General features: G+C 35.5%; 2 protein-coding genes across 6 annotated transcripts in view; one reads left to right on the forward strand and one right to left on the reverse strand.

Moving 5' to 3' along the window:
* LOC128212774 (sucrase-isomaltase, intestinal-like) overlaps positions 1-12343 on the forward strand; it is a 61936-nt gene extending 49593 nt beyond the window's left edge. For all 3 annotated transcript variants that reach the window (XM_052918079.1, XM_052918078.1, XM_052918080.1), the window contains 15 exons: positions 316-456; positions 762-878; positions 1950-2082; positions 3129-3261; positions 5944-6077; positions 6413-6447; positions 7487-7603; positions 8137-8285; positions 8755-8839; positions 8941-8997; positions 9304-9428; positions 9753-9841; positions 10327-10376; positions 11185-11337; positions 11625-12343. In XM_052918079.1, the coding sequence (XP_052774039.1) occupies positions 316-456; positions 762-878; positions 1950-2082; positions 3129-3261; positions 5944-6077; positions 6413-6447; positions 7487-7603; positions 8137-8285; positions 8755-8839; positions 8941-8997; positions 9304-9428; positions 9753-9841; positions 10327-10376; positions 11185-11337; positions 11625-11687 (1581 nt within the window). In that variant the 3' untranslated portion in view covers positions 11688-12343. The remainder of the gene's footprint in view (positions 1-315; positions 457-761; positions 879-1949; positions 2083-3128; positions 3262-5943; positions 6078-6412; positions 6448-7486; positions 7604-8136; positions 8286-8754; positions 8840-8940; positions 8998-9303; positions 9429-9752; positions 9842-10326; positions 10377-11184; positions 11338-11624) is intronic.
* A 3280-nt stretch (positions 12344-15623) lies between these two features.
* The window catches only part of LOC128213528 (CYFIP-related Rac1 interactor B-like), a 28113-nt gene continuing 17133 nt past the window's right edge, over positions 15624-26603 (reverse strand). For all 3 annotated transcript variants that reach the window (XM_052919311.1, XM_052919312.1, XM_052919310.1), the window contains exons 8-12: positions 25701-25780; positions 24325-24451; positions 23811-23887; positions 21418-22798; positions 15624-21329 (exon numbers count right to left, since the gene is read on the reverse strand). In XM_052919311.1, the coding sequence (XP_052775271.1) occupies positions 22735-22798; positions 23811-23887; positions 24325-24451; positions 25701-25780 (348 nt within the window). In that variant the 3' untranslated portion in view covers positions 15624-21329; positions 21418-22734. The remainder of the gene's footprint in view (positions 21330-21417; positions 22799-23810; positions 23888-24324; positions 24452-25700; positions 25781-26603) is intronic.

A 26603-nucleotide genomic window follows, 5' to 3' on the forward strand; every position in this document is an offset into this window, starting at 1 on the left:
TGTTAGATTTTAGATAATTTTGAGAACTTTCACAAGTTCAGAAACAAAAAGTGAGTTCCCATCCAAGGATTATACAAGAGTTTTGCAGTCATATTTAAAATAATTTACGCACCATACAACTTTCTGACATTACTTTTAATTTTCATGTCTTGTGTTTGTGTAAGCAAGTGGTGTGCTATATTTGATGTTGTTGTTCCACTAACAAATTCTCCTGCTGTACCTTGAAGGACACGGGTACTAGCCAGTGGAGAGCTAAACAGTGTTGTATTTCACAAAAAAAAAGATTTATTTAACACCCTTGTTATATCATTGTAGGACCCCGGTATAGTGTCCAACTACAGTGACTACTGGCCCTACACCACTGGGGTGGAGAAAGATGTATACATCTTGTGGCCAAATAACCAAACCGGGCCCGCTGATGCCAGGCCAGAAAACTCCAACATCATGCTGGGATATGTAAGTTAGATTTTGTAGGGCTAATCTACTGGTATATTATCTATGTTTTTTCTTACCTATTCATCCCAGATTTTGGATGCATATCTTGAGGGTAAAAATTCATGATTTATACCATCATAATAGTAAAAATATAATAGAATTAAGCCTCCAGTTGAAAGATGGTTCTTAATTTTAATAGCACAGATTGAAATTACCAAAAGCAGTGTAGTAAAAGAGTTATTTCATTTTAGACCATAAGATATATACTGTAAGAAGAAAAACAAAACAGCCAAATTTGAATAAAAAGTTTTTCTGTACTGATGCAGGTGTGGCCAAAGGGGAAAACGGCATTCCCAGATTTCTTGAAGAATGAGACGAAAGACTGGTGGGTGGAAGTCATTTCAAAATGGCATGACACACTCAAGTTTGACGGTCTATGGATTGTAAGTTGTATATGGTTAGGGGTGTTTTAAGTTGGGGTGGGGGGGGGGGGGGGGGCTATGAATTATAAGTGGAAAATGGTTGGGGGGGATTGTAAGTGGTGATGGTGGGTGGGGGGGGGGTTCCTTTTGAATTGTAAGTGGTATATGGTTGGGGAATTGTAAGTGGAGAAGTGGGGTTGGTAGCAAGTTCTCTTTGGATTTTGAGTGGTATATGGTTGGGGAATTGTAAGTGGGGATGGTAGGGGGGTGGCCTATGGATTGTAAGTAGTACATGTATGTTATTTGAATTATTTTAAGTTGGGCATTTGGATTGTAATTGGTAGATAGTAGGGGGTTGTTAGTTGGGGTGGAAGGGATTTGGCCTCTGGGTTGTAAGTTGTAGATGGCAGGCAGGATTATTATTTGGGGATGGTGTGGGGTTATAAGTGGGGTATCGTAAGAAGATGGCCTAAGGATTGTAAGGGGTAGATGGTAAGGGGTTTTGAGTTTTGGATGGGGGGAGGGGGGAAATAAGTTGGGAAATAGTGTGAATGGCCTCTGTTTTCAAAGTTAAAGATGGAAGGGGGATTGTAAGTTGGAGATGGGAGGGGGATGGCATATGGCTTGCAAGTGTTATACTTTGATGGAGGGTTGTAAGTTGGGGATAGGAGGGGTTGCCGATTAGATAAGCAGTGATTGAGAGTAGAATGGACATTGTTACTGTTGGATAGGAGGCAGGTGGCTACATAGTGGGTGGACATTGTTGTAAATTTGCACATGACACTTTTCTTTGATGGCATTTTGAAGTAGTAGTTCTTAGACTATTATGAAGTCTCCAATGTTACATAAATGAAGTTTTGTTTGGTTTGAATCATGTGGTTCTTATTTATTACTTGCAGACCATTACAATAAAATGAAAACAATGAAGGACATGATTTTGATATTGTGACTTAAGTATAAACTTGATTGTTATTTAGAACAAGAATTATGTTTCTTGTTTAAATGCATAGCAAAATCAGGTGGACATGCTTCACAGCTAACTTATATAAGGAATATATGAATGTTATGGAATATTGGATATGTTTACTTCAGGATATGAATGAGCCAGCCAACTTTGACACAAATGGAGAGCGTCCGTGGAACTGGCCAGAGAAGGACACACCGTACTGGACCCTCAAGTGTCAGCTGGATAATAACACATGGGACAACCCTCCATACAAACCATGTATGTACACTAGCTAGACAGTAACACATGGGACAACCCTCTATACAAACCATGTATGTACACTAGCTAGACAGTAACACATGGGACAACCCTCCATACAAACCATGTATGTACACTAGCTAGACAGTAACACGTGGGACTACCCTCCATATAAACCATGTATGTACACTAGCTAGACAGTATCATGTGGGACAACCATCCATATAAACAATGTATGTACACAAGCTAGACAGTAATATGTGGGACATCCCCCCATACAAACCATGTATGTACACTAGCAAGACAGTAGCACGTGGGACAACCCTCCATACAAACCATGTATGTACACTAGCAAGACAGTAGCACGTGGGACAACCCTCCATACAAACCATGTATGTACACTAGCAAGACAGTAACACGTGGGACAACCCTCCATACAAACCATGTATGTACACTAGCAAGACAGTAACACGTGGGACAACCCTCCATACAAACCATGTATGTACACTAGCAAGACAGTAACACGTGGGACAACCCTCCATACAAACCATGTATGTAAACTAGCAAGACAGTAACATGTGGGACAACCCTCAGTATAAACCATGAATGTAAACTAGCTAGACAGTAACATGTGGGACAACCCTCAGTATAAACCATGAATGTAAACTAGCTAGACAGTAACATGTGGGACAACCCTCAGTATAAACCATGTACATGCTTCTTACCCTGCAAGTAAGATTTATTTTGCAGAAACTCTATATAATATTTAGTTATACTTGAAACAGATAATTATACATTTCATACATGGAGATTTTTTAGTTTGGTAATTAATTACACACATGCATATTTCATTACTGCAGGGTTCTCAATAAGTTTCAGTTGAACCCCGTCTCAAATAGTAAAGTAACCGACCAGCTTCTACTTATTCTTCTTAAAATTAATTTAGTTTTCCAAATTTGAACCGGCCCTATTGCCATTTAAACCGTCCATTTTGGCCGGCAGCCGGTTCTTATTGAGAACACTGTTACTGTATACCCTAAGACTTCCATGTATTTGTCATGATACAGACTCTGTCCTGGGTTCGGTTCTCTCGGAGAAGACATTGTGCATGCAGGGTGTACAGACGGACGGTGTGCGCACCTACCAGCACTACGATGTCCACAGTCTGTATGGATGGAGTCAGGCACCTCCAACTCAACTGTATGTAACCTTTCATAATACTAAGATTAAACATAATTTATTTTGCAATGATTGTGGAGAAAGTTATGATAACTTATGGTAACCCAGCGAAAACCCACTTGTTTATCTTGGTGACCACTAATGGAACTCAAGTGCACCCAAGACGGGAATCGAACCTGATGTGCCCTGGTGAGAAGTGAGTGCGCTGACCGGTTGTTATACTTGGTATAATATGTTTAATTTAAATTGTTTATTCACCAAATAAATATTTCTGTCTAAGGTTTTGAATGGTTTCATAGTTGTATAGTATTAATTGTAGTATTTTTTTGGAAACCAGTAAGCCTGGTCTCTTTCATCACAATATTCTTTTAACCCAAATGTATACGTTAGTTGGAAACCTAATCTCTTGTATCATCAAGTTCTTTTACTCAAATAAATACCTTTAAGTTAGTTGAACACCAGTTTGACTGGTATCTTGCACCATCACAGGTGTAACATCAGAAGATACAGGTCAAGTACGATATTGGGGTTGGTGGGGCCAAGGTCACTGATACTAAAAATAGAAAAACCGGTTTCCGGACAATAACTCATGAAAGGCTTGACAGATTTGAACAATTTTTGGTACACAGGTGTAACATCAGAAGATACAGGTCAAGTTCGATATTGGGGCTGGTGGGGCCAAGGTCAAGGTCACTGTTACTTAAAATAGAAGAACGGTTTCCGGACGATAACTCATGAAAGGCTAGACAGATTTGAACAATTTTTGGTACACAGGTGTAACATCAGAAGATACAGGTCAAGTTCGATATTGGGGCTGGTGGAGCCAAGGTCAAGGTCATTGTTACTAAAAATAGAAAAACGGTTTCCGGACGATAACTCATGAAAGGCTAGACAGATTTGAACAATTTTTGGTACACAGGTGTAACATCAAAAGATACAGGTCAAGTTCGATATTGGGGTTGGTGGGGCCAAGGTCATGGTCACTGTTACTAAAAATAGAAAAACGGTTTCCGGACGATAAATCATGAAAGGCTTGACAGATTTGAACAATTTTTGGTACACAGATGTAACATCAGAAGATACAGGTCAAGTTCGATATTGGGGCTGGTGGAGCCAAGGTCAAGGTCATTGTTACTAAAAATAGAAAAACGGTTTCCGGACGATAACTCATGAAAGGCTAGACAGATTTGAACAATTTTTGGTACACAGGTGTAACATCAAAAGATACAGGTCAAGTTTGATATTGGGGTTGGTGGGGCCAAGGTCATGGTCACTGTTACTAAAAATAGAAAAACGGTTTCCGGACGATAACTCATGAAAGGCTAGACAGATTTGAACAATTTTTGGTACACAGGGGTAACATCAGAAGATACAGTTTGGTACACAGGTGTAACATCAGAAGATATAGGTCAAGTTCGATATTGGGGCTGGTTGGGCCAAGGTCAAGGTCACTGTTACTAAAAATAGAAAAACGGTTTCCGGATGATAACTCATGAAAGGCTTGACAGATTTGAACAATTTTTGGTACACAGGTGTACATCAGAAGATACAGGTCAAGTTCGATATTGGGGCTGGTGGGGCCAAGGTCACTGTTACTAAAAATAGAAAAACGGTTTCCGGACGATAAATCATGAAAGGCTTGACAGATTTGAACAATTTTTGGTACACAGATGTAACATCAGAAGATACAGGTCAAGTTCGATATTGGGGCTGGTGGGGCCAAGGTCAAGGTCACTGTTATTAAAAATAGAAAAACGGTTTCCGGATGATAACTCATGAAAGGCTAGACAGATTTGAACAATATACATAGCCCGGAATTAACTTAATTGGGTTTTCCCATGCCGGTACAAATAAAAGGTGAATATCGAGCTATTGAAATTCATGTAACAGTCCAATGACTCTATTGTCTCCGAAGTAACGTGTGTATATAACCACGGTTTAATTTTGTTTGTACCGGAGGATTAGGCTGGGAAAACCCGAATAACTATAATTCCAGGCTTAAACTATTTTTGGTACACAGGTGTAACATCAGAAGATACAGGTCAAGTTCGATATTGGGGCTGGTGGAGCCAAGGTCAAGGTCACTGTTACTAAAAATAGAAAAACGGTTTCCGGACGATAACTCATGAAAGGCTAGACAGATTTGAACAATTTTTGGTACACAGGTGTAACATCAGAAGATACAGGTCAAGTTCGATATTGGGGCTGGTGGGGCCAAGGTCACTGTTACTAAAAATAGAAAAACGGTTTCCAGATGATAACTCATGAAAGGCTAGTTTTTCTTGTCAGCAGTGTAACTTCTAAATTACTCAACAGATTTAAGTAAAACAATACATGCATGATAAAAGAAGATGCAGTGTGCAGTAACCTTGGAGTTATGGCTTCTTTTCAAAGGAATGGTTTGCCATTCCTGTGTCCAGGCGGCATTTGGGGGTATTCGTTACTCCTGTTACAGCTCTAGTTTTAACCCAAATAATTACCTTAGATGGACACCAGTTAGACTGGTCTCTTGTATCATCAAGTTCTTTTAACCCAAATGAATACCTTAGTTGGAAACCATTTAGACAGATCCCTTGCATCCTTGAGTTCTTTTAACCCAAGTGATAATCTTAGTTGGAAACCATTTAGACTGGTTTCTTGCAACATCAAGTTATTTAAATCCAAATGAATAACTATTATTTTCTCTTTACCTAATGCTTGCAGAGCTGTCCGCAATGCTACAGGAAAGCGAGGGTTTGTCATGTCACGTTCCACCTACCCATCGGCGGGCCGTTACACAACACACTGGCTCGGGGATAACGACAGCTTCTGGAGAAACCTACACGACTCCATCATCGGTACAGTATAACAATGAATCAAGCAATAAGATGGTTCATACTATCTTATTTAACAAATACAAAAACTAACCGTAAGAAAAAGAAATATCAGCTCAGGGAATGCTCTGTAGGCATTTAAAGAAAATGTGCGGTTTTAGTTTTTGATACATCAGAGCTTCATAAAGCAATTAGGGCATTAAAGAAAGAAAAATATCCTCAACATCTAGAGCTATCTTTGTCTCTAGGTATTCCACAGTTTTGAATTACATAACTATTCCATTGTTTTAAAGTGTATATAAAACCTTGTATCAACTGCACATTTGTGACTTAGAGAAATAACTATAATATCTTTTCAGGAATCATCGAGTTCAACTGGTTTGGCATGCCTTTTGTAAGTTTGTGTACAAGCACATGAATTGCCTATAAATTAGAACATACATTGTACATGTATATAAAATTCATTTTTCTAAAAATGTAATTTTATGATTGACAACTTTCCTGAATATAAATGAAAGATTTATATCTGTTGGAAAATTTTATTCTTTATTTAGACACTTTACTTTTTTATTCGCCTGTTTTAAAAGCAACAAGAGTTTTACCTGTGGTCTAAGAGCGGGCAGTGCCCAGTTTGTTGTTTGATTATTAACTTGAGAAGCTATGGTCCAACTATCACAAATTTTGGTACGAATGTGTATTAGTATAATATATTGGACAAGTTTGATAACCAACCATATGGCTGTAGTCACTCGAGAGTTATCGCCCTTTAATCATAGAAATAACCTCATATCAAGCCTTTGTCCAATCATCACCAAATTTGGTCAGAATGTCAAGTGGCATAATATCTCAAAAAGCTTGATAACCAGCTGTATGGCTTGAATCATTTGAGAGTTATCGCCCATTGATAGGAGAAATTATCTAAAAATTGGTCTTGTCTGATCAATAACTTTAGGAGCCTTTTCCAATCATCACCAAATTTGATCAGAATGTGTAGGGGCAGAATATCTTGGACAAGTTTGTTCAACAGTTAAATCACTTGAGTCACTCAAGATAAGTTACCCTTTAATTAAATAAATTACCTATGTTTGGTGTTATCCAATCAATTACTTTAGAAGCCTTTTCCGAATCATCACCAAATTTGGTCAGAATGTATATGGGCAGAATATCTTTATCAGCTTTGATAACCAGCCACTTCGCCTCAGTCACTTGAAGCTATGACCCTTGAATTTGCAAAAACTGTCTTTACAGTGTCTGCTCCCTAAATTTGACTTAACTTACCACCTATCACTCAACTTGGTGTCCTAAATTTAGGATGTATGTTCTTTTGACAGTTGGCACTCTTGTGTCTTATAATTTCCCGAAAATCATTGCTTTGAATTATTAATAAAAATAATGTCCATGTCTGAATGATATTTACCCTTCCCCATTCTCAGGTTGGTGCTGATATGTGTGGTTTCTTTGCGGAGGCCACAGAGGAGCTGTGTCAACGCTGGATGCAACTCGGATCTTTCTACACTCTTAGTAGGAACCATAATGGTCTTAACATGAAGGTAGGATTAATGTTGGATCTTAGGTTCAAGTCAAATATAATTTTTAAGCTATTAAAAGGAGCATTTTCCTTGGTTTTATTCTAAAATATGGACGTAAGAAGAAATGGCATGTTAAAGCCATAAAGTTATGGCATGATAAAGCAATTGGTTGATAAAGTAATGGCATGATAAAGCAATTGACATGATAAAGTAATGGCATGATAAAGCAATTGGCATGATAAAGTAATGGCATAATAAAGCAACGACTTGATTAAGCATTTTCATGGTAAAGCATACTAACATAGATAAGTTTAATTCAACTACAGTCGAATCCCGTTGGGTCAAACTCGCTTGGCTCGAATTATTTATTGGCTCAAACTGAATGTAAATTTCTTAGTACTGAACATAAGCATTCCGGCTAAGCTCGAATTTTCCTAGGCTCGAGGTATTTTTGACGCTCCCTGGGAGTTTGAACCAACAGTGTTCGACTGACATGCATATCAATTATTGTTGGCAAATGTCTATAATCTAATTATTCTGCTTGCCTTATACAGGACCAGGATCCAGGCATTTTTGGCCCTCACGTGTCACATGTGTCTAAAAGTGCCCTTGAGATCAAGTACAGCCTTCTGCCTTTCCTCTACACTCAGTTCTACCGGGTGAACACACAGGGAGGTACCATCATACGAGCCATGTGGCATGTGTACGTATATCAGATCATGACAAAACACAACATTATGGAATGCCCAATAAGGAGATATAATATTAACCTTAAAATATTAGCATGTCTGTTTTTTCATAGAAAAAGTCAAGGTTATGTCATAGAATCTGGTGTCGTCCTCAACCAAAAAATAACCTTGGCCACAACTCAAAAGCTGTTATAAAGATATCTATATGTAACTTGGTACACATGTTACCAGTAGGCACATGTGAAGCAAGGCAAATAACTCTGGCTTTAATAATTTATAAGTTATGTCCCTTGTTTGACTGAAAAACAAAAACAGGTGAGTATTGGCATTTGCTCAGCAGAGCTCTAGTTTTTTTATGTCATAATTCAGATAGATTACATTTTTAGAAGCTTCCTTTTTGTTACATTCAATACATTGTCTTAGTAAGCAAATTTATAGTGCTCTTTTTATTCCTCTGAACCTTGCTATCATCTTCTTTATCAGGTTCCCTAAGGACAAAAGAACATGGTCATTGGATACACAGTTTATGTGGGCAAACGCTCTGCTGGTCGCACCAGTTCTAGAGCAGGTATGAATTCTTCTTCAGATGAATGTTGATGTTTTATAATTTCATTGCATTCAAAGATCTTACATATTGTCTTACGACATTGTCTTGGTTTTCTTTTACAGGGCCATATGCATAAGGATGCTTACCTTCCAAAGTCCAGATGGTTTGACTACTATACTGTAAGTTGTCTGGATTTTATAGTTGTCAAAATTATATGTCTTCACTTTCAAATTGAAATGTATTGTATCCTTGCTCTGGCCAGAAGTGTTCTATTCTTTTCTGTAACACATAGTTTGACACTTGCTTTTGAAATAAGATTCAAAAATATTTGGTGAACTCAAAACATTTGCTTCTAATGAATTTTAATGCTTATTTAATTTAAAGCTACTGGGTACTTACAGAACAAGAAAATAATGGTTTATGGTCAGCTTTTAAACATAACACAAAATGATACTGAATCATTAAACTTGAGCTTGTGTTGCTAGGGAATGGAGATGGAGAAGACAGCTACTACAGTTACAGTGGATGCCCCTAGAGATGTGATCCCATTGTTCTGGCAGGGCGGTTACATTATACCAACACAGGAACCTGCAAACAATACTGTATACAGGTAAATGTTAGCCTTCTCCGTGCCTTCTATAGTGAATAGCACTATGTTTACTTGATTGTCACTTAATTATTTATTTGTATTTATTGTTTTTTTTATCTTAAGAGAAATAACCTCACTGCTGCTGAAATTAATCTTGCTTGAGTTTCCCCGATTAGAAACCTGTTCTACTATCTAATCTTTTTTAAGTCATAAGTTGGTGCCATATTAAAGTTGGGACTGAACCTGGTATGTTTGGGAAAGCAGCAGACACCTATACCACCTATACTGCAGAATCTACTTAGGCAATTGGTTGCAAAGTATGATAAAGGTTTATATGTTTTACAGCCGGAAAAACAAGCTAGGGCTGACAGTGATACCAGATGAGATGGACAAGGCTGAGGGCAACCTCTTCTGGGATGATGGGGAGAGTCAAGGTAGGGGTCTTAGTAAAATTGTTGGGGAGAGATAATCATTGTCTGTGAGGTGGGGTAGTGAAGATGATATCGATCTGGTAGGGGAGATAATCATGGTCTGGTAGGGGAGATGATCTTAGTTAACTTGTTTGGGAGAGATACTCTTTGTGAGGTGGGGTTGTGAAAATACTATTGGTCTGGTAGGGGAGATAATCATGGTCTGGTAGGGGAGATAATATTAGTTTGGTATGGGAGATAAATTTGAGTCTGGTAGGGGAGAACTTGTTTGGGAGAGATACTCTTTGTCTGTGAGGTGGGGTTGTGAAAATACTATTGGCCTGGTAGGGGAGATAGTCTTGGTCGAATCATTGACATTATTATATTTTGCAAGCAAACAGTTTTACCATTAATTTCAAGCATTTACTTCATTGAAATGTAGGTTCCTCTAGTAGTGGTCTTTTTCCTTGTTTATTTTATTTATACAACATGTCTCGTATTTCTTTCAGATACAATAGAAAATGGGGAATACTACTTGGCCAACTTTAGTTATTCAAATGTAAGTATTCATTATACATTTACTGACAAACTTAGCAAAGTTTATCAAATATAAACTCTTCCACATGTCCATAGATATGCGCATGTAATTACATGGAATGTAAATTTGAAATGAGTTGCTTGAGAAAAAGGCTATTTACGTTCATGTTTGTAACAATGAAGTACATACTTTTTAAGCATCTGATCCTTAAGCATTTTTTTTATCAACATGCAATGAACCAGGATCTGTGTATTTGAAATTAAAGAGTGTTCTGCCATTCAAATGATTTTATTTTTTAAATCATTAAAAATGTACTAAAAGAATGTCCCTTTGCATCTAAAAAACCAATATGATATTTAGAGATAGAATAAAAAAAGAATTTAAACAAATATGAATATATATACTTCCATTTTAATATTGTTTAAAATACGTCTAAAGCATTGTTTGTAAAATCAGTGATTTTAAAAACTTCAGAAATATCATCTGTTTTCACCACTAACTTGTCTCCCCTTTAAACCTTATTTTTATTTGTTACCTTTATCATGAATAAATTCTTGTAGGGTGGCGACTCTGCCATGTACGCTACCACTAATTACAACCACTGCTTAGAAAATATAATAACATCCTATTTGAATAGAGAATATTAAAAACAATCATCAAAGTATACAACTTTCACATTAAACAATTATTGTTGAACAATTTTGATATGAAATGTGTCCAGTAAGATGATGTAAAAACGGATTACATTAAAAGTTGTAACCCCAACTATTCATGTTCAATCATAATATTCCTATAGAGATATAACGCCAACTTCTTATTGTATCATCAGAATCAAGTGCAGATGTCTGTATCCCGGAACCATACATCGGCCAACAACCTCATGTTTGGTGACTGTCAGGTGTATGGTGTGTCTAGTCCACCCTCTACTGTTACCACGCCAACTGGACAACACCTCGAATTCATCTATTATACGGATACCAAGGTCAGAGGACATATGGTTTATGATATACAATTTTTTATACTTGATTGTTGAATTTCTTACAATTATGCTTTGTTTTGTTTGCACCACAGGAATTTGGCCCTAAAGTTGAAAGCAATGGGGGGGGGGGGGAATAAATGTTGCACTCAGCTTCTCATGCTTTTCAGATATAAAAGATTTCACTAGCAAAGTATAAAGAAACATGATAGCTGTTATATTTTATGATTATACATTAATTTTATAAAACTTATATGAGCTTTGTAAGTTATTCTTTATCTTTCTTCTTTCAGGTTCTGCATATCTCCAATATAAACTTACCTCTTCATGCTGACTTCACCATATCTTGGATGTGATCAAAATTAATTCCATTTCATATTGTGTCGTACTTCATAGTTTTGTTCCAACATTTGCTGTCTCTGATGTTCCGAGTTTTATGTAACAATTTAACATTTTATACCATTTCTAGAAGGAGACCAAAATTCATTGCATTTAATACAGTATCATCTTCCAATTTTAATTATTTTGGTAGTGTAATATTATGAAGTCATAATTTTGTTAGGATTTTTGCCAATACAGATTTTTACGAGTGTTGTTACAGATAAATTCTATTCTTGTAATCAGACATACTTTCTTTATGGAGAGTGGCTTAAAGATATTGTGATATCTAAGATATCTTTGAACGCGATAAAGTCACTTCTGTATATGGTATAACTATGATGTCAGCATTACAATTTTTATCCAATTACCGGTAATGAAAGATTTTTATTTGGCTTCATATTCTAAGGCACAATATCATCCAACCAATTATTGTGTCCACATAAACATTCGGATATTTAACATAATAATATTATTTGTTCATCAATATAAACATTCTACATGATATCTTCATAACGTGCCTGTCATCAACATTGATATATATATTGGTCAGCTGTAAATATTCTTTTTAAAGCTTTAATAGATTTTATTGAATGTTTTTACAGATTTTATAGAAATAAATACATGAAAGTAAGGTTTTTGTTGTAAAGTTTCCAAGTGAATGCCTTAGCAGACCAAATGGGAATGAACTCCAGCTTTGGTGTCATATGACTTGTAAAGTATTTAGTGACATTTAACCTGAAAGTATTTATTTTTTCTTCTGATATATTAAAAGTCTCCTACAAACAATAAAAAATAACAAATTACTGCAGTTTTGCAATGTCAGAAGATCACAAAAGGCCTAAAGTTCAAACTCCAACATTGGGAAAAATTGATGGGTACAAAACACAAGCCAAAAAAAAAATTAAACAAACAGATGCAACAAAATCGAGCAGCCTTCAAACGTATAAAACTCCAATCTTACAATGGCAACAAGAATTCTCACTTGACCATGCCGCTAGTTGAGGAAATTTGTTTAAGTTTCCGAAAGTAGCCAAAAACAATCTCTATACAGGTCCACAAGTCCACACTTCAGCTGTTGGAAGGGAATGGACTCCCCTTCATGAGTTCATTCCTTACTAACTGTCCATAGTGCATACTCAATGGACTGGATTGCTGTTTTGAATTATTTTTTTGAACACTTTCGAAAATCTTTGTAATTGATAACTGTACCTGACTTATATGATGATAAGTGTATTGCATATTTTAGTGAGCAAATAAATGCATTTATAAATAACTAAATACATATTTATTAATAGATTAATAGAAATATTTTTCCGAAAGATCAACATTATATTATTATCATGGCCTTTCTTAATTTAGTGCATCGGCTAGTGGGATTTCTCGAAATTATCTTGCACTGTCCGCTTACAACCGTAACAAGACACTCTCAATAGCTCTGCTGGGCGTATAGTCGTATTACAGAAAATGTCACAGTTCTACAATGTCTGAGGTTGTTTGCACAAAATTAATTTTTGAAACTTAAGTGATTTTGGGCGCTACATTCTGTTCTGAGTTTTCAAATGCCCAGTCTACAGGAACACTAACAAGAATATTGTTGTCGTCTCCAAATATAACACCAACTCCAGACAGAGAACAGACTACTGACCTGTCTTTAGTGTACCGCTGACAGTCTCATTTCCTGTCTCCAGTGTACCGCTGACAGTCTCACATTCTTTCTCCAGTGTACCGCTGACAGCCTCAGTGTACGGCTGACAGTCTCACTTTCTGTCTCCAGTGTACCGCTGACAGTCTCACTTTCTGTCATCAGTGTACTGCTGACAGTCTCACTTTCTGTCTCCAGTGTACCGCTGACAGTCTCACTTTCTGTCTCCAGTGTTCCCCTGACAGTCTCACTTCCTGTCTCCAGTGTACTGTTGACAGTCCCACTTCCTCTCTCCAGTGTACCACTGACAGTCCCACTTCCTGTCTCCAGTATACCGCTGAGTCTCACTTCCTGTCTCCAGTGAACCACTGACAGTCCCACTTCCTGTCTCCAGTTTACCGCTGACAATACCACTTCCTGTCTCCAGTGTACTGCTGACAGTCTCACTTCCTGTCTCCAGTGAACTGCTGACAGTCCCACTTCTGTCTCCAGTGTACCGCTGATAATCCCACTTCCTGTCTCCAGTGTACCGCTGACAGTCTCATTTCCTGTCTCAGTGTACTGCTGAAAGTCTCACTTCCTGTTTTCAGTGTTAGCGTAAGAAACAAGAGGGCTGAGGTGCAAACACCCATGTTCTTCTGTACTTTTCCAGTCTAACACGAGCATAGCTCAACAATTATTAAAGCTACAGTTGTGGGTATTGCTTAGCAAGTGCATATTGCCTGTAGCAACATGTATACCAAGTTTGATTAAAATATCTTGAACAGTTTTTATACGCCCGAAGGGTCTTATTATGTTATGGCCTCCATCGTCTGTCCGTCTGTCCGTCCATTAGCAATTCCGTGTCCGGGCCATAACTTGGTAACTAATAAAGCGATTTTCAAATAACTTTATACAAATCATCACTACATTAAAAGGATGTGTAGCGCAATTTCCAGGTCCATACCTCAAAGACTAGAATCACCATGGGGGTGCGTTAGCAAATCCGTGTCTGGGCCACAACTTGGTCACTAATAAAGTCATTTTTAAATAACTTTATACAAAGCATCATTACATTAAAAGGATGTGTCGTGAGCAATTTCCAGGTCCATACCTCAAACACTAGAATCACCATGGGGGGGGGGACATTAGCAATTCCATGTTCAGGCCATAACTGGGTTACTACTAAAGCAATTTTCAAATAACTTTATACAAATCATCTCTACATTAAAAGGATGTGTCGTGAGCAATTTCCAGGTCCATACCTCAAACACTAGAATCACCATGGGGGGGGGGACGTTAGCAATTCCATGTCCAGGCCATAACTGGGTTACTACTAAAACAATTTTCAAATAACTTTATACAAATCATCTCTACATTAAAAGGATTTGTCAAGCATGCTTTCCAGGTCCGTACCTCAAAGGCTAATTTCACTGGGGGGCGTTAGCAATTTTGTGTCCGGGCCATAACTTGGTAACTAATAAAGCGATTTTCAAATAACTTTATACAAATCATCACTACATTAAAAGGACGTGTCACGCGCAATTTCCAAGTCCATACCTCAAAGACTAGAATCACCATGGGGGTGCATTAGCAAATCCGTGTCCGGGCCACAACTTGGTCACTAATAAAGTCATTTTCAAATAACTTTATACAAAGCATCATTACATTAAAAGGATGTGTCGCGCGTAATTTCCAGGTCTATACCTCGAACACTAGAATCACCATGGGGGGGGGAGGGGACGTTAGCAATTCCATGTCCAGGCCATAACTGGGTTACTACTAAAGCAATTTTCAAATAACTTTATACAAATCATCTCTACATTAAAAGGATTTGTCAAGCATGCTTTCCAGGTCCATACCTCAAAGGCTAATTTCACTGGGGGGTGTTAGCAATTCCGTGTCCAGGCCACAACTTTGTGTTACTACTAATAAAGGAATTTTTAGAAAACCTGTCCTAGCCACAACTTTGTAACCAATAAAGCAATTTTTAGATAACTTTATACAAATTATGGCTACATTAAAAGGATGTGTTGTGAGCACTTTCCAAGTCCTGCTACTTTTAAACTTAGTAAGCAGTATACTAGCATAACCTAAATGTTTATTAAAGACCTCAAGCCGAATCTTCTTCGGGCGTATAATGCTCCGTTTCGCGGTGCTCTTGTTGAGTTATGCTGAAGGTTAAGTTTTTGCACGACAGCGAAGCAGTCAATGACACTGATACTATCAAAATATCTTGACCTTTTTTCATATAGAAACAGATAAGCTAATATAGTTCATACACAACTAATAAACTTTGAATTTTATTTCCATACATATACTATTTTCTCTATATATGTGACATTCTTTTACAAATATTTCAAATCCATGAACAAACAAAGCAAAATCACCCTGCAACAAATAACATAACAAATGAGTTTTGTAGAAGAAAGCAGGCTAGACAAGTTGTTGGTGACAAAGTCATTGATTTCTGATATACAGGATACTGATAGTCATGGAGACTTTTGACATATATTCCCCATGACCACTGACCTAGGTGCCATGACCTCGGAAATAGTCATTGTGACTCTTGACAGAGTCGCTGCGACTTCTGATCGAGTCCTCTCAACTTCTAACACAGTAACCATGTAATCTGACAATCATTTTGACTTTTGACAGAGACACCAAAATTGATTGTAAAATGAACACAGAAATACATATTAATAGTATGATAATACTATAGAATTATGAGTGAAAAAAGTGATGGGTTCCATTTAAATACCAGGCCCCAATTCTATTGAAAACAAATTAGCATAACAAACATAACTTATTACGTAAGTATCTTATTTTATTAAGCCAATAACTTTTTAAAACTTGATTACACACAATAAATAAATACTTTATCATGTTGTCATAAAAGAAATCCTTTTACTCAAAACTCTTTAGAATGAAAACATTACACCAGATAAATAAAACAAAACATGGTTAGAGAAACTGAGGCAAGTACATGTTACGCTCTTATAGATATTTACGGTAAATATTGCTAAGATTTGGTATATATACTAGAGGTAATTGTTCATTTTTTGGTGAATTATCATGCCACTTAACAGCAGTTACACGTACCTGAATTATCAAGCAATATTGTCAAGATGTAATAAAGTCATGTGACGAAGTGTTACCAACATTTTGTTCAAAATGAGTATAAATTATTTCATAGTAAAAGCAGTGGGCAAAAATGTGGCATTAAAAATAGAAACACTCCTAAATATTTTACTTCGATATCTTGAGAGATAATGCCATAACTGGTAAATTTTTCCAAAATGATTTGAGTTTGAACTAACGGACAAAAACTTAACAAAGATCATACAACATGCCATTTATAAAAAAGAAACAAATAACAGCGTAAAACAAAACAATTATATATACATGTGTATTAAAATACATGTTAGAACTCCAGTGTCAAATTTTATTTGTTCTATTATATGTGATGTTGTCTACGAATAAGAGTCCTGTTGATTATCATGAACAACAAAAATCTAATTTTACCAACGAGATTGTATTACTAGACAGACTTATAACAGTGTATACTATTGAATTACTGGTAATGAATCTTCTCGAAAAATATGTAAAAGTAGATATAATTGCCTGCAAGTCATGAAACCTGGCAAAAAAAAAAAAAATAACATATTTGTCCAAGACTTATTGTCATTAATGATTTCATAATTTAATACTTGTCCAAATGTTCAATTAAAAAACCAGATACAACTCAACTAAATGAAGAGGCAATTCTGTGAAATCATAAATCATTATTTGCTTTATTTTACTTGCTTCAACTGAAGTACCATTTCTGGAAAAATCTTTAAAGTGTAACAAACTTAAGTAGCTTAAATCTTCAAGTGTAACAATTAACCCTGAAACCCTTAGGCAGCTTATTTCAATTAGCAGTATTTCTTACTTAAGCTCAGTTCAACAAAATTTAAGTACTTGATCAAGTTAATCATAAAGATAATTTCCTGACGCTCAAAATGAAAATATTACATCAGTTGTACTAAGACAAGCTTGATTTGCTTTGCTTAATCCTGTTATAAGGGACCCAGTGGTAAAACTGTTTGAGATTTTGGGGCCAGATCTGGTGAATCTTAGTTTAGAAGCAGTTAGGGTGAGAAAAAAAGGTCACTTAAGAATGGAAAATGAAATAAATATCAGGCGCTATATTTATAAAGCATCTTGGTGAAAATTATCAACTTAGAGAAAATATCCCAATATTTGACAAAGACTATTCCATCTGCTTTTCATCATAAAAAATTCAGATGTACTTGTTATTTTAACCATTTTCTTGTTTATTTTCATATTTTTGGTCTTCAAACATTGTTAGTTTCTCTTTAAATTTTAGTATGAAAAGGGCAAACTTCCACCAAGTTGAAAATGTTCACTATGATACAGGCCCAGATTGGAGATTCCTGACCAGATCAAAAAACACAACAAAACCAGGTTTTTACCAGACCATGTTCGCAACATTGTCTACTTGTATGTTTGTTTTTAATTTCAAGAAGCAACACCTCAACAAAAAGAACAACAAAGTTTGGCAACAGTGACCAAACAGATAAAAAATATAATAATCTCTGATATTCAATGCATACTTCTTGCCAAAATTAGGATAAAGTATAATGGTTAAATATGGGCATCCAAAAACTGCCTTGAGTATATAGCAATAGTCAATAATACTTCTTCAAAAAGAAAAAAAAAATTCAAAATTGTCAGCATTTTGTTACCACTGCAAATGGTGGAGAACTTGCACCAAAACTTACATAAACATACATCATAAAGACCAAAAATATTAATATTTGGTTTCTCAGGAAAAGCAGCATTAATTGCGTTACCCCGCTTCATATTTTTCATTTCACAAAAAGCATTCTAATTCCTATATTTTTAGGCTAAATTGGTTGATTTTGAGAAGAGATGGGTTGTTTTTTTTTTAAATCATTTGAGATCAATCACATAAACTCCTATTGAATAATGTTAAAAATATGTGTAACTTTGTTCAATACATGTACATGTATATGTTATTTTTAATTATTTTAAATGCATAAATTGTTTCAGTTTTTTTTTTTTTTTTTTTAATCCTGCACTTTCTCAGTACCTGAGAAACAATAGGGATTTTTCTGGGCTTAGTAAGAGAATTTCCGAGTACATACATGCATACGATATTTTTAAGTATGGCACAGCCTCGTTAGAAATGAGCATAATGTATATAACATATAGAAAATGCATATTTCACAGAAATTAAAGATAATTTTTTCTTGGCCTAAGTAAGACAGTTCAAAGAGCATACATGCATATGATGTTTCTTAAGTATGGCACAGTCTCCTTAGAAATGAGCATAATGTTTATAACAAATACAAATTGCATAATTCATTGAAAACAAACTTTAGCTATCAGTAACAAACAATGGCTGTGTGAAACTGCAGTGTCTAAATATATGAAAACAACACGTATATTCATAATACATACATTATTATACATATCATGTATCTAACAATTAAAAGCCATGCACCTTGACTTTGTTCTATTTTTCCTCGTAAGTAACAGTCAGTGTTTATCTCTACTTTACTAAATAATTCCATTGGCCAGGCTGACTAAATCATTCAGTTGGCAAAAGACCAGCAGATTCAATTGTTTAGTGAAGCAAAAACAAATAACTGCATTGGTGTTGGCGTTGATGTCTCTATAATAGTCTGTGAGCATGCGCGAACCATTTAATTCCCAACTTCATGAAACCAATAAATGACTAAATGTAAATTAGGCGGTATTATTCGTCTAAAGTGTTCTAAATGATTTAATCAGAATCCGCACAGCGGCCCGAATGGCTGAGAAACATGGGTGTAAACACTAAGTTAAAATCTACTCCTGCGTATGAGACTATTTTGCCATTAAAGTATGTTGTATGAATGGACAGTGATAAGCCACCTTTTTCAAATGTTTTCCGTTACAAGAGAAAATATGTACAGTGAATTAATTAACATATCTATTAGCCTGCCAGAAATAAGGAAACAGTAAAGTATAAAAAATGTGAAAACAAAATCTACATTATGAAGGGGACTCTTGCCATAATACTTAGTAATAGTAAGAAGCGGCCAACACAAGTGAACAAATTATAAAAAAAAATGATTTTAACATTTTAAGAAATAAAATTTGGTAGTCACCCATCAAAGTTAGAAATGGGAGTCAGTCTAGAAAAATAAAGAATTGTCCAGTGTTTATGGTCCATTTTGATAGCTCCAGATTGTTTTACTAATAGGAATGCATGCACTTTGAGCTAAAAATAAATAAATATGAACATTATATCCACCGTTTGTAACCTATAAACTATACATGTAAGATTAACATTGTAATATAAACACCAGAAATAATACAGCTTCTTATACAATCATGTATTGCTAAGCACATAGCATGGGTACACATCATGAAAACAATTCTTACAAGCACAAAATGGTTATACATGTCATCTTAGAAAATCTTGATTTATTCCAAAGCCTAACAAAATTAATACAATTATTCTTGAAAACTTCATTGAAATTTTCTATCCCATATAAGACATTTGACCAAAAAAAATCAGACCATCTTATTAACTATCATTTCTTTATATCATATTTTTTTATCTTTTAATCTTGGTTGTGATGAGATATATTTTAAACAGATAGCTTGACTGAAAAGGTTTATAATATATTTATTCCAATTTGCACTGTTTCTGAAATTTTAACTGAAGTTCCTGATCTTACAATATTTTCTTGTAGACTGGTTGGCCTTTAATAATTGTCCGAAATTTGACCAATAAGATCATGCCAATTATCACAGCGGTAATATCTGCCTTTTGTTTTCTTTTCAAACTGTATTGACTAAAGCACCAGCCAGCCAAACATGTAACAAAAACCTCAAAATGAAATAAACTTATGTGAACTCTCAATTTAAATTCAGTATAAATACAATTTTTGTTCTTTTTCATGATTCATATTTATTACACATATAATAACCATAAAACAGAACACTCAAACCTAATACAGAGGATATATTCAACTTCAAAACAAGCACTTTGAACGAGTCAACTCTACACATGTATATAAATATAATACATGTATATATACAGTATAAGAGAGGTTGTGAACCACTTCTTGTATGGGTCATGTATGTGTAGGCTACTGGTTGTGAACCACTTCTTGTATGGGTCATGTATGTGTAGGCTACTGGTTGTGAACCACTTCTTGTATGGGTCATGTATGTGTAGGCTACTGGTTGTGAACCACTTCTAGTATGGGTCATGTATGTGTAGGCTACTGGTTGTGTACCACTTCTTGTATGGGTCATGTATGTGTAGGCTACTGGTTGTTAACCACTTCTTGTATGGGTCATGTATGTGTAGGCTACTGGTTGAGAACCACTTCTTGTATGGGTCATGTATGTGTAGGCTACTGGTTGAGAACCACTTCTTGTATGGGTCATGTATGTGTAGGCTACTGGTTGTGAACCGCTTCTTGTATGGGACATGTATGTGTAGGCTACTGGTTGTGAACTGCTTCCTGTATGGGTCATGCATGTGTACGCTACTGGTTGTGAACCACTTCTTGTATGGGACATGTATGTGTAGGCTACTGGTTGTGAACCACTTCCTGTATGGGTCATGTATGTGTAGGCTACTGGTTGTGAACCACTTCTTGTATGGGTCATGAATGTGTAGGCTACTGGTTGTGAACCACTTCTTGTATATATGGGTCATTTATGTGTAGGCTACTGGTTGTGAACCACTTCTTGTATGGGTCATGTATGTGTAGGCTACTGGTTGTTCACTACATCAACCAGGTATGTGTACTTTGTACAAGTTCATAATAACATTTACAGTACAATAGCATGAGGAACATGATTTTTGAGAGTATCAGCGCGCCAAAGACTTCAAGTTTAAAGTAATATTTCGACTTTAACATCAACTGTAGCCACACACGCAAGAACACATGCACGTCCTGCACTGTAGCCACACACGCAAGAACACATGCACGTCCTGCACTGTAGCCACACACGCAAGAACACATGCACGTCCTGCACTGTAGCCACACACGCAAGAACACATGCACGTCCTGCCACGCAAGAACACATGCACGTCCTGCCACGCAAGAACACATGCACGTCCTGCCACGCAAGAACACATGCACGTCCTGCACTGTAGCCACACACGCAAGAACACATGCACGTCCTGCTTCTCAACCTCCCTATTGTCTCAAACTCATGTCAACACACATTTTATAATATAACTATATTTATTACAGAGCTGGCTATAGTAGCAGTCTCATATTTAGCTAAGTGAAATGAATGAACATGGCTGATAACATGGAACAACAAGAGCAGTCGAAAAAGGGATGTAACTGAGTAAATATAAAGCCAGTGATATAGACCTTTTTGAACATGTGTGTATTGTTTCTGGTCTTTCAATGAATGGTTTTTGAGAAATGGTTTAGGGTTTAGTTTTTGCATGATGATGTTATACCTAACAACAATACAAAGCTCTGATATGAAGGCTCTGAGAAGACTTCAACTATATCTTTCATTATCTAGACTATCTAAAACTGACATACAATTCTTTACTAAAGTTGGTCACATAACAAAAAATTGGCACATATTTCAGCAACAAGTCTTTGATACCATCTTATGATATACTATATTAGAGCCGCATCGCACAATTTGGACCTTCAGACATACTTATAACAAGCAATATAATGCCTACAATACTAATTTTTTTTCAATGTGTTTTAATTCCTTCTTTTTTAAAAGGATTGTCGCTGGTGCTTCATTTTCTTAACGGTTTATAACAGTTACTTATCTAATATTACCATAGCAACCAAAGCTTTTGTCCCACTTATTTTGACCGCCCTCATTGTATCAGTTTTAAAGGGCCCCAATTGTTTGAAAATTCTAAACAAATCATCTGTCCTTTAATTTCCTTCAATTACTAAAAGGGATAAAAACTCAAATTATAAGCTAATTGGAATTTAATAAGCTTATAATGCGTGTGTATAAAAAATGAGCAATACATATTCTTACTTTTTAACATGTTTGTTAGACAATTTGGAGATAAAGTTTTCAAATTTTTAGCACAGCTTCCATAAATGTTCTTTCATTGAAAAACAAAATAAAACAATAAAAGAAAATGTATGTCTTTAGGCCCAAAATCATGTGATGTGGCTCATATCACGTGCATTGAATCGCCTAATGAAGTAAGATGATTTGGCATTCATCGTTTTCTTCTTTCCAATTTCCTAAAGAATACACAAGAAAAAACTGCCATATATTTGCTAAAACTGATCATCTTATGTCCTGACGACCATGGTTAAATGAAATCCCTATACATGTATGAATGGTGAAGATTGTAGGCCAAACTAGCCAAGCATTTGCTTTACAGACTTTGGTGTAGTTTCTTCCTGGAGGTGCTTCGTTGTATACCTGAAATATGCATTAAAAACGATTATCAAGTTTTGTTGAAAATTGATTGTTAGACTCTGAAGTCTGAAACAAACCATCACGATTTTCAAAAAATCACATGTTGGTAACGATAAAAATACAGTATCTTTCATGAGAGTCAGATAGAATAACATTTTAAATGGAAATTTTATAGGCCTTAATTTCTCGAAATTTCTTAAGTCTCTTTTAACAGGATTAAAGCTAAACTTATTATATTTACTTCATTTGGAATTGTTAGACTTCAAATAGGACTTAGCCTTATGATAATCACAATAAACCATTTTTCATTTATCAAATCAAACTTAAGTATGGTATGTATTTTTGGTTTTTAAAATAAGCTACTGAAGCCTGAAGATAAATATCAAACTACCCCCCCCCCCACCCTTGAGCATTGGTTTCCATTATGAACTCAATAATTAATCAAAATGCCCACTATGATTACTACCCATAAGCATGCACGATATTTGAATCACATAGAATGACATTTTAAATGGAAATTTTATATATCAGTTACCATATTATAAATATAAAGCTTTCTGTCGAAGGATTTAATCTATATTCAGATTAGGCCAGGATTGAAGTCCTTGTGTGCAGAATGATCTATGATGTCTTTTTTTGAAATCAGTAAGATAAATATTAAAATCTTCCTCATTTAGCATGAATTGGTTTCCATCATGAACTCAATAATTAATCAAAATGCCCACTACAATTAGTTCTGATATACATGCATGGTTTTGCCCTATTTTCTGTTCCTATGGAATTTACACGAGTCTTGAACTGATTACAGCAAAACAGTCGAACAGATATGAAGGTCAAGGCTATTTTAGTTCACAAGTAATATGTCTATATTGTTTTTATACATATGACATATGGAACCAGAAATATTCATTCTGTACTTCCTCACATAAAGGAAGCAAAATATTTGAGCAAACTGTACAGTTTTGAACCTAAGAAAGTAAAATTTAACCATTTCAAAAAGTTTGCATTTTCTTACCTTAAAGCATTTAGTAGACCTTCAACTTGGCGGCCATTTTCTTTTTGTTCTTTTAATAATTTAATTGAGCTTTTCATCTGAAAATACAAAAAGCTATTTTATAATCCATATATGAGACAATGATATGTTTATACAAGACAAAGGTTAACAACAAATACAAAATCTGTACCCAGTTAATTGATTTTAGTACATGAAAGGTAAACCAGTTTATCACTTTTTCTTTTCACCTGTACTAATTAAAGTATGTGACATAGTTTATTTTATATACATAATATTTTTTTAAAGTTTACAGATCACCAAATAATGTGCTGATATATTCTATAAAGAATTTAACAATTTGACAAACACAGAATTAGCAATTCTCTCATTCCTAGATATAAACATGTAAATGGGCATCAAGAAACTAGACATCATTATTTATATCTGATTATTTCAAGGGTATGTGCATGTTACATTATGAATGCATATTAGATTAACAAGTACATATGCTAACAACGATGCATTTCACACTTACATCTATGCCTGAGCTCTTAGCAAACGCCCCGACCGGATGCACGTGGTCGTAAAGGATAATGACCCCGACCATCACCCGTAAACAAAACAGCTTGGTGTTCTCATTTGTAATTCGTGAACAAAACCCACTGAAAATAGGAAAACATGGTACTAGTATAGCCAATATCATACATGGTCTAAAGCTTAATGTGCAAATATGTTTTGCCAATTATAATTCTTATATAACTAAAATATTATAATCTTTAAAAGGGCACAACTTGGCAAAGGGCACAACTTGGCATTGCTTAAAGAATAATGAGAATAAGAATACAGACAAACCAGGCAGCAGCATGTCTCCCTTCATGGATGGGCAGACATAATAACTTTTCACTACATTTATCTTAACTAGAATGATGGTATTCCCTATATAAATACAGGGACGACAAGGACATCATTCTAAATGAGTAGGTACAAATTCGTAAAAGGAAGCACAAATTGGAAAATAAGTGTGTTTTAAACATACAACAGCAACTCATATGGCAAAGGCGTCAGCTGTGGACATGATCATCAACACATCAGTTTGATTTTGAGAGGATTTGTGTCAAGCAATTTTGAAATCATTCATATAATTTGCAAACTAAAGGGCAGACACAAACAATTTGGAAGAGAAATACGAACCAGAAAATATTACTATTCAGGATTTTGTTAAGCTACACACATGAGGAAAATGATTTGATGATGGCCATACATTAAGTGTTTTGATGTAATGAGCACACTTGCCAACATATTTTGAAAGGGATATAACTCTTAAGGTACAAAAGATAGAGTTACGTTTCCAGTGCTTCAATGCATACACTTATTCTCAATAAGATCTATCTGTATATGAAGTTCAAAGTCAATACCTCAAGGACTTGGAGTTCTGCTTCGGACAAAAATTAAGTAAACCAAGCACCAACAATTAAAAAAAATATGGTTAAGGAGAGATAACACAGTAAATATAGAAGTACGGATTAAAGTTCATGTGCACTGCTCTTCCTCTCATTCCTATCTATTTATATTCCAAGTTTTAAGTACTACAAATACTTTTTGGTTATGGTCGGGACAAGCATTAATGGATGATGTAAATGTGAAAGGGGGAGATAATTCAGCGATGACTTAAGGTACAATTATGGTTCTAGTGCTCTGTATCATGCTCTCTGAATGTTACAAGTCCCATCAGCACTTTTTAGATTATTCTCTTAACAAGGGTGTGATAGAAAGACGGACAGTAGCTCGGACGGACGGACGGAAGGACTGACAAAAGTGTGACTAAATCATCTCCCTTCTGTGGCCATAACAATGTCACTGGGGCTATCACAAATCATAAACCTTTTTGCCAATCTATGTTTTGCAACTTACGGGTTTTCAATCATAACTCTACAGATGTTGGCCATGGTGCTCAAACAGTCTGTTGTATTTTCTACAGGAAGATCTTTATGCTGAAAACAAGAGAAAAACAAATTTAAGTACAGAACATTCCAAATAAAACCAAGAGATGTTTGTAAAACATTTTGTCTTCTCAGCACAGCTTTGTCAGAAACATACTTTGCAAGACCTAGTATAGATGTTTGAAAATGAAATTATTATCAATGACCTTGAAACTTTCAACTTCCAAAATTATAACGGTCATCTACTAGTCAAGTAGAACTAGCCAATAAAGTTTCATGGTCCTAAGTAAAACCATTTTGACCTTAGTCCTACTGACCCCAAAAGGTGTAGGAATCACTTACTGGTCAAGGGCAACCTAACAGTGAAGTTTCATGGTCCTAGCTCAAGTTTAGGTTTGGAAAGAATTTGGTATCCCTATTGAGAAACCTACAGACATTTTTTCTAATTTTTCTAATAACATTATTGAGGAGGGCTGTGTATCGTCACTCAACTCACGATACGATACGTATCACGATACGGAGTACGCGATTCACGATATATCACGATACACTTATATATATATTTTATGTAGGACTTTAATGTTTGCCTATTTTGTAAATTGTTGAGCATATCCTTACCAAAACAATATTTTTAATGTTTATATTATTTTGCATCGGCGAAGATGCGTGGTCTTGTTTGTAGTGTTTCCATTATATTTTAATTTGGCCAGACACAATTTACAAATAACTAGTTTATTGTCTGACTGAAAATCCAAAGTTCTCCCAAGCTTTGGACTTATATTTTGCCAGCGCATTTCTATAGGGTTTCTCTTTACTACCGGTAGTATTCTTGACTTTGCAGACGACTGAAAACTGTCAAAACAGCGAAAGCCAC

Source organism: Mya arenaria, chromosome 13 (assembly GCF_026914265.1).
Source record: "Mya arenaria isolate MELC-2E11 chromosome 13, ASM2691426v1".
Lineage (NCBI taxonomy): Eukaryota > Metazoa > Mollusca > Bivalvia > Myida > Myidae > Mya > Mya arenaria.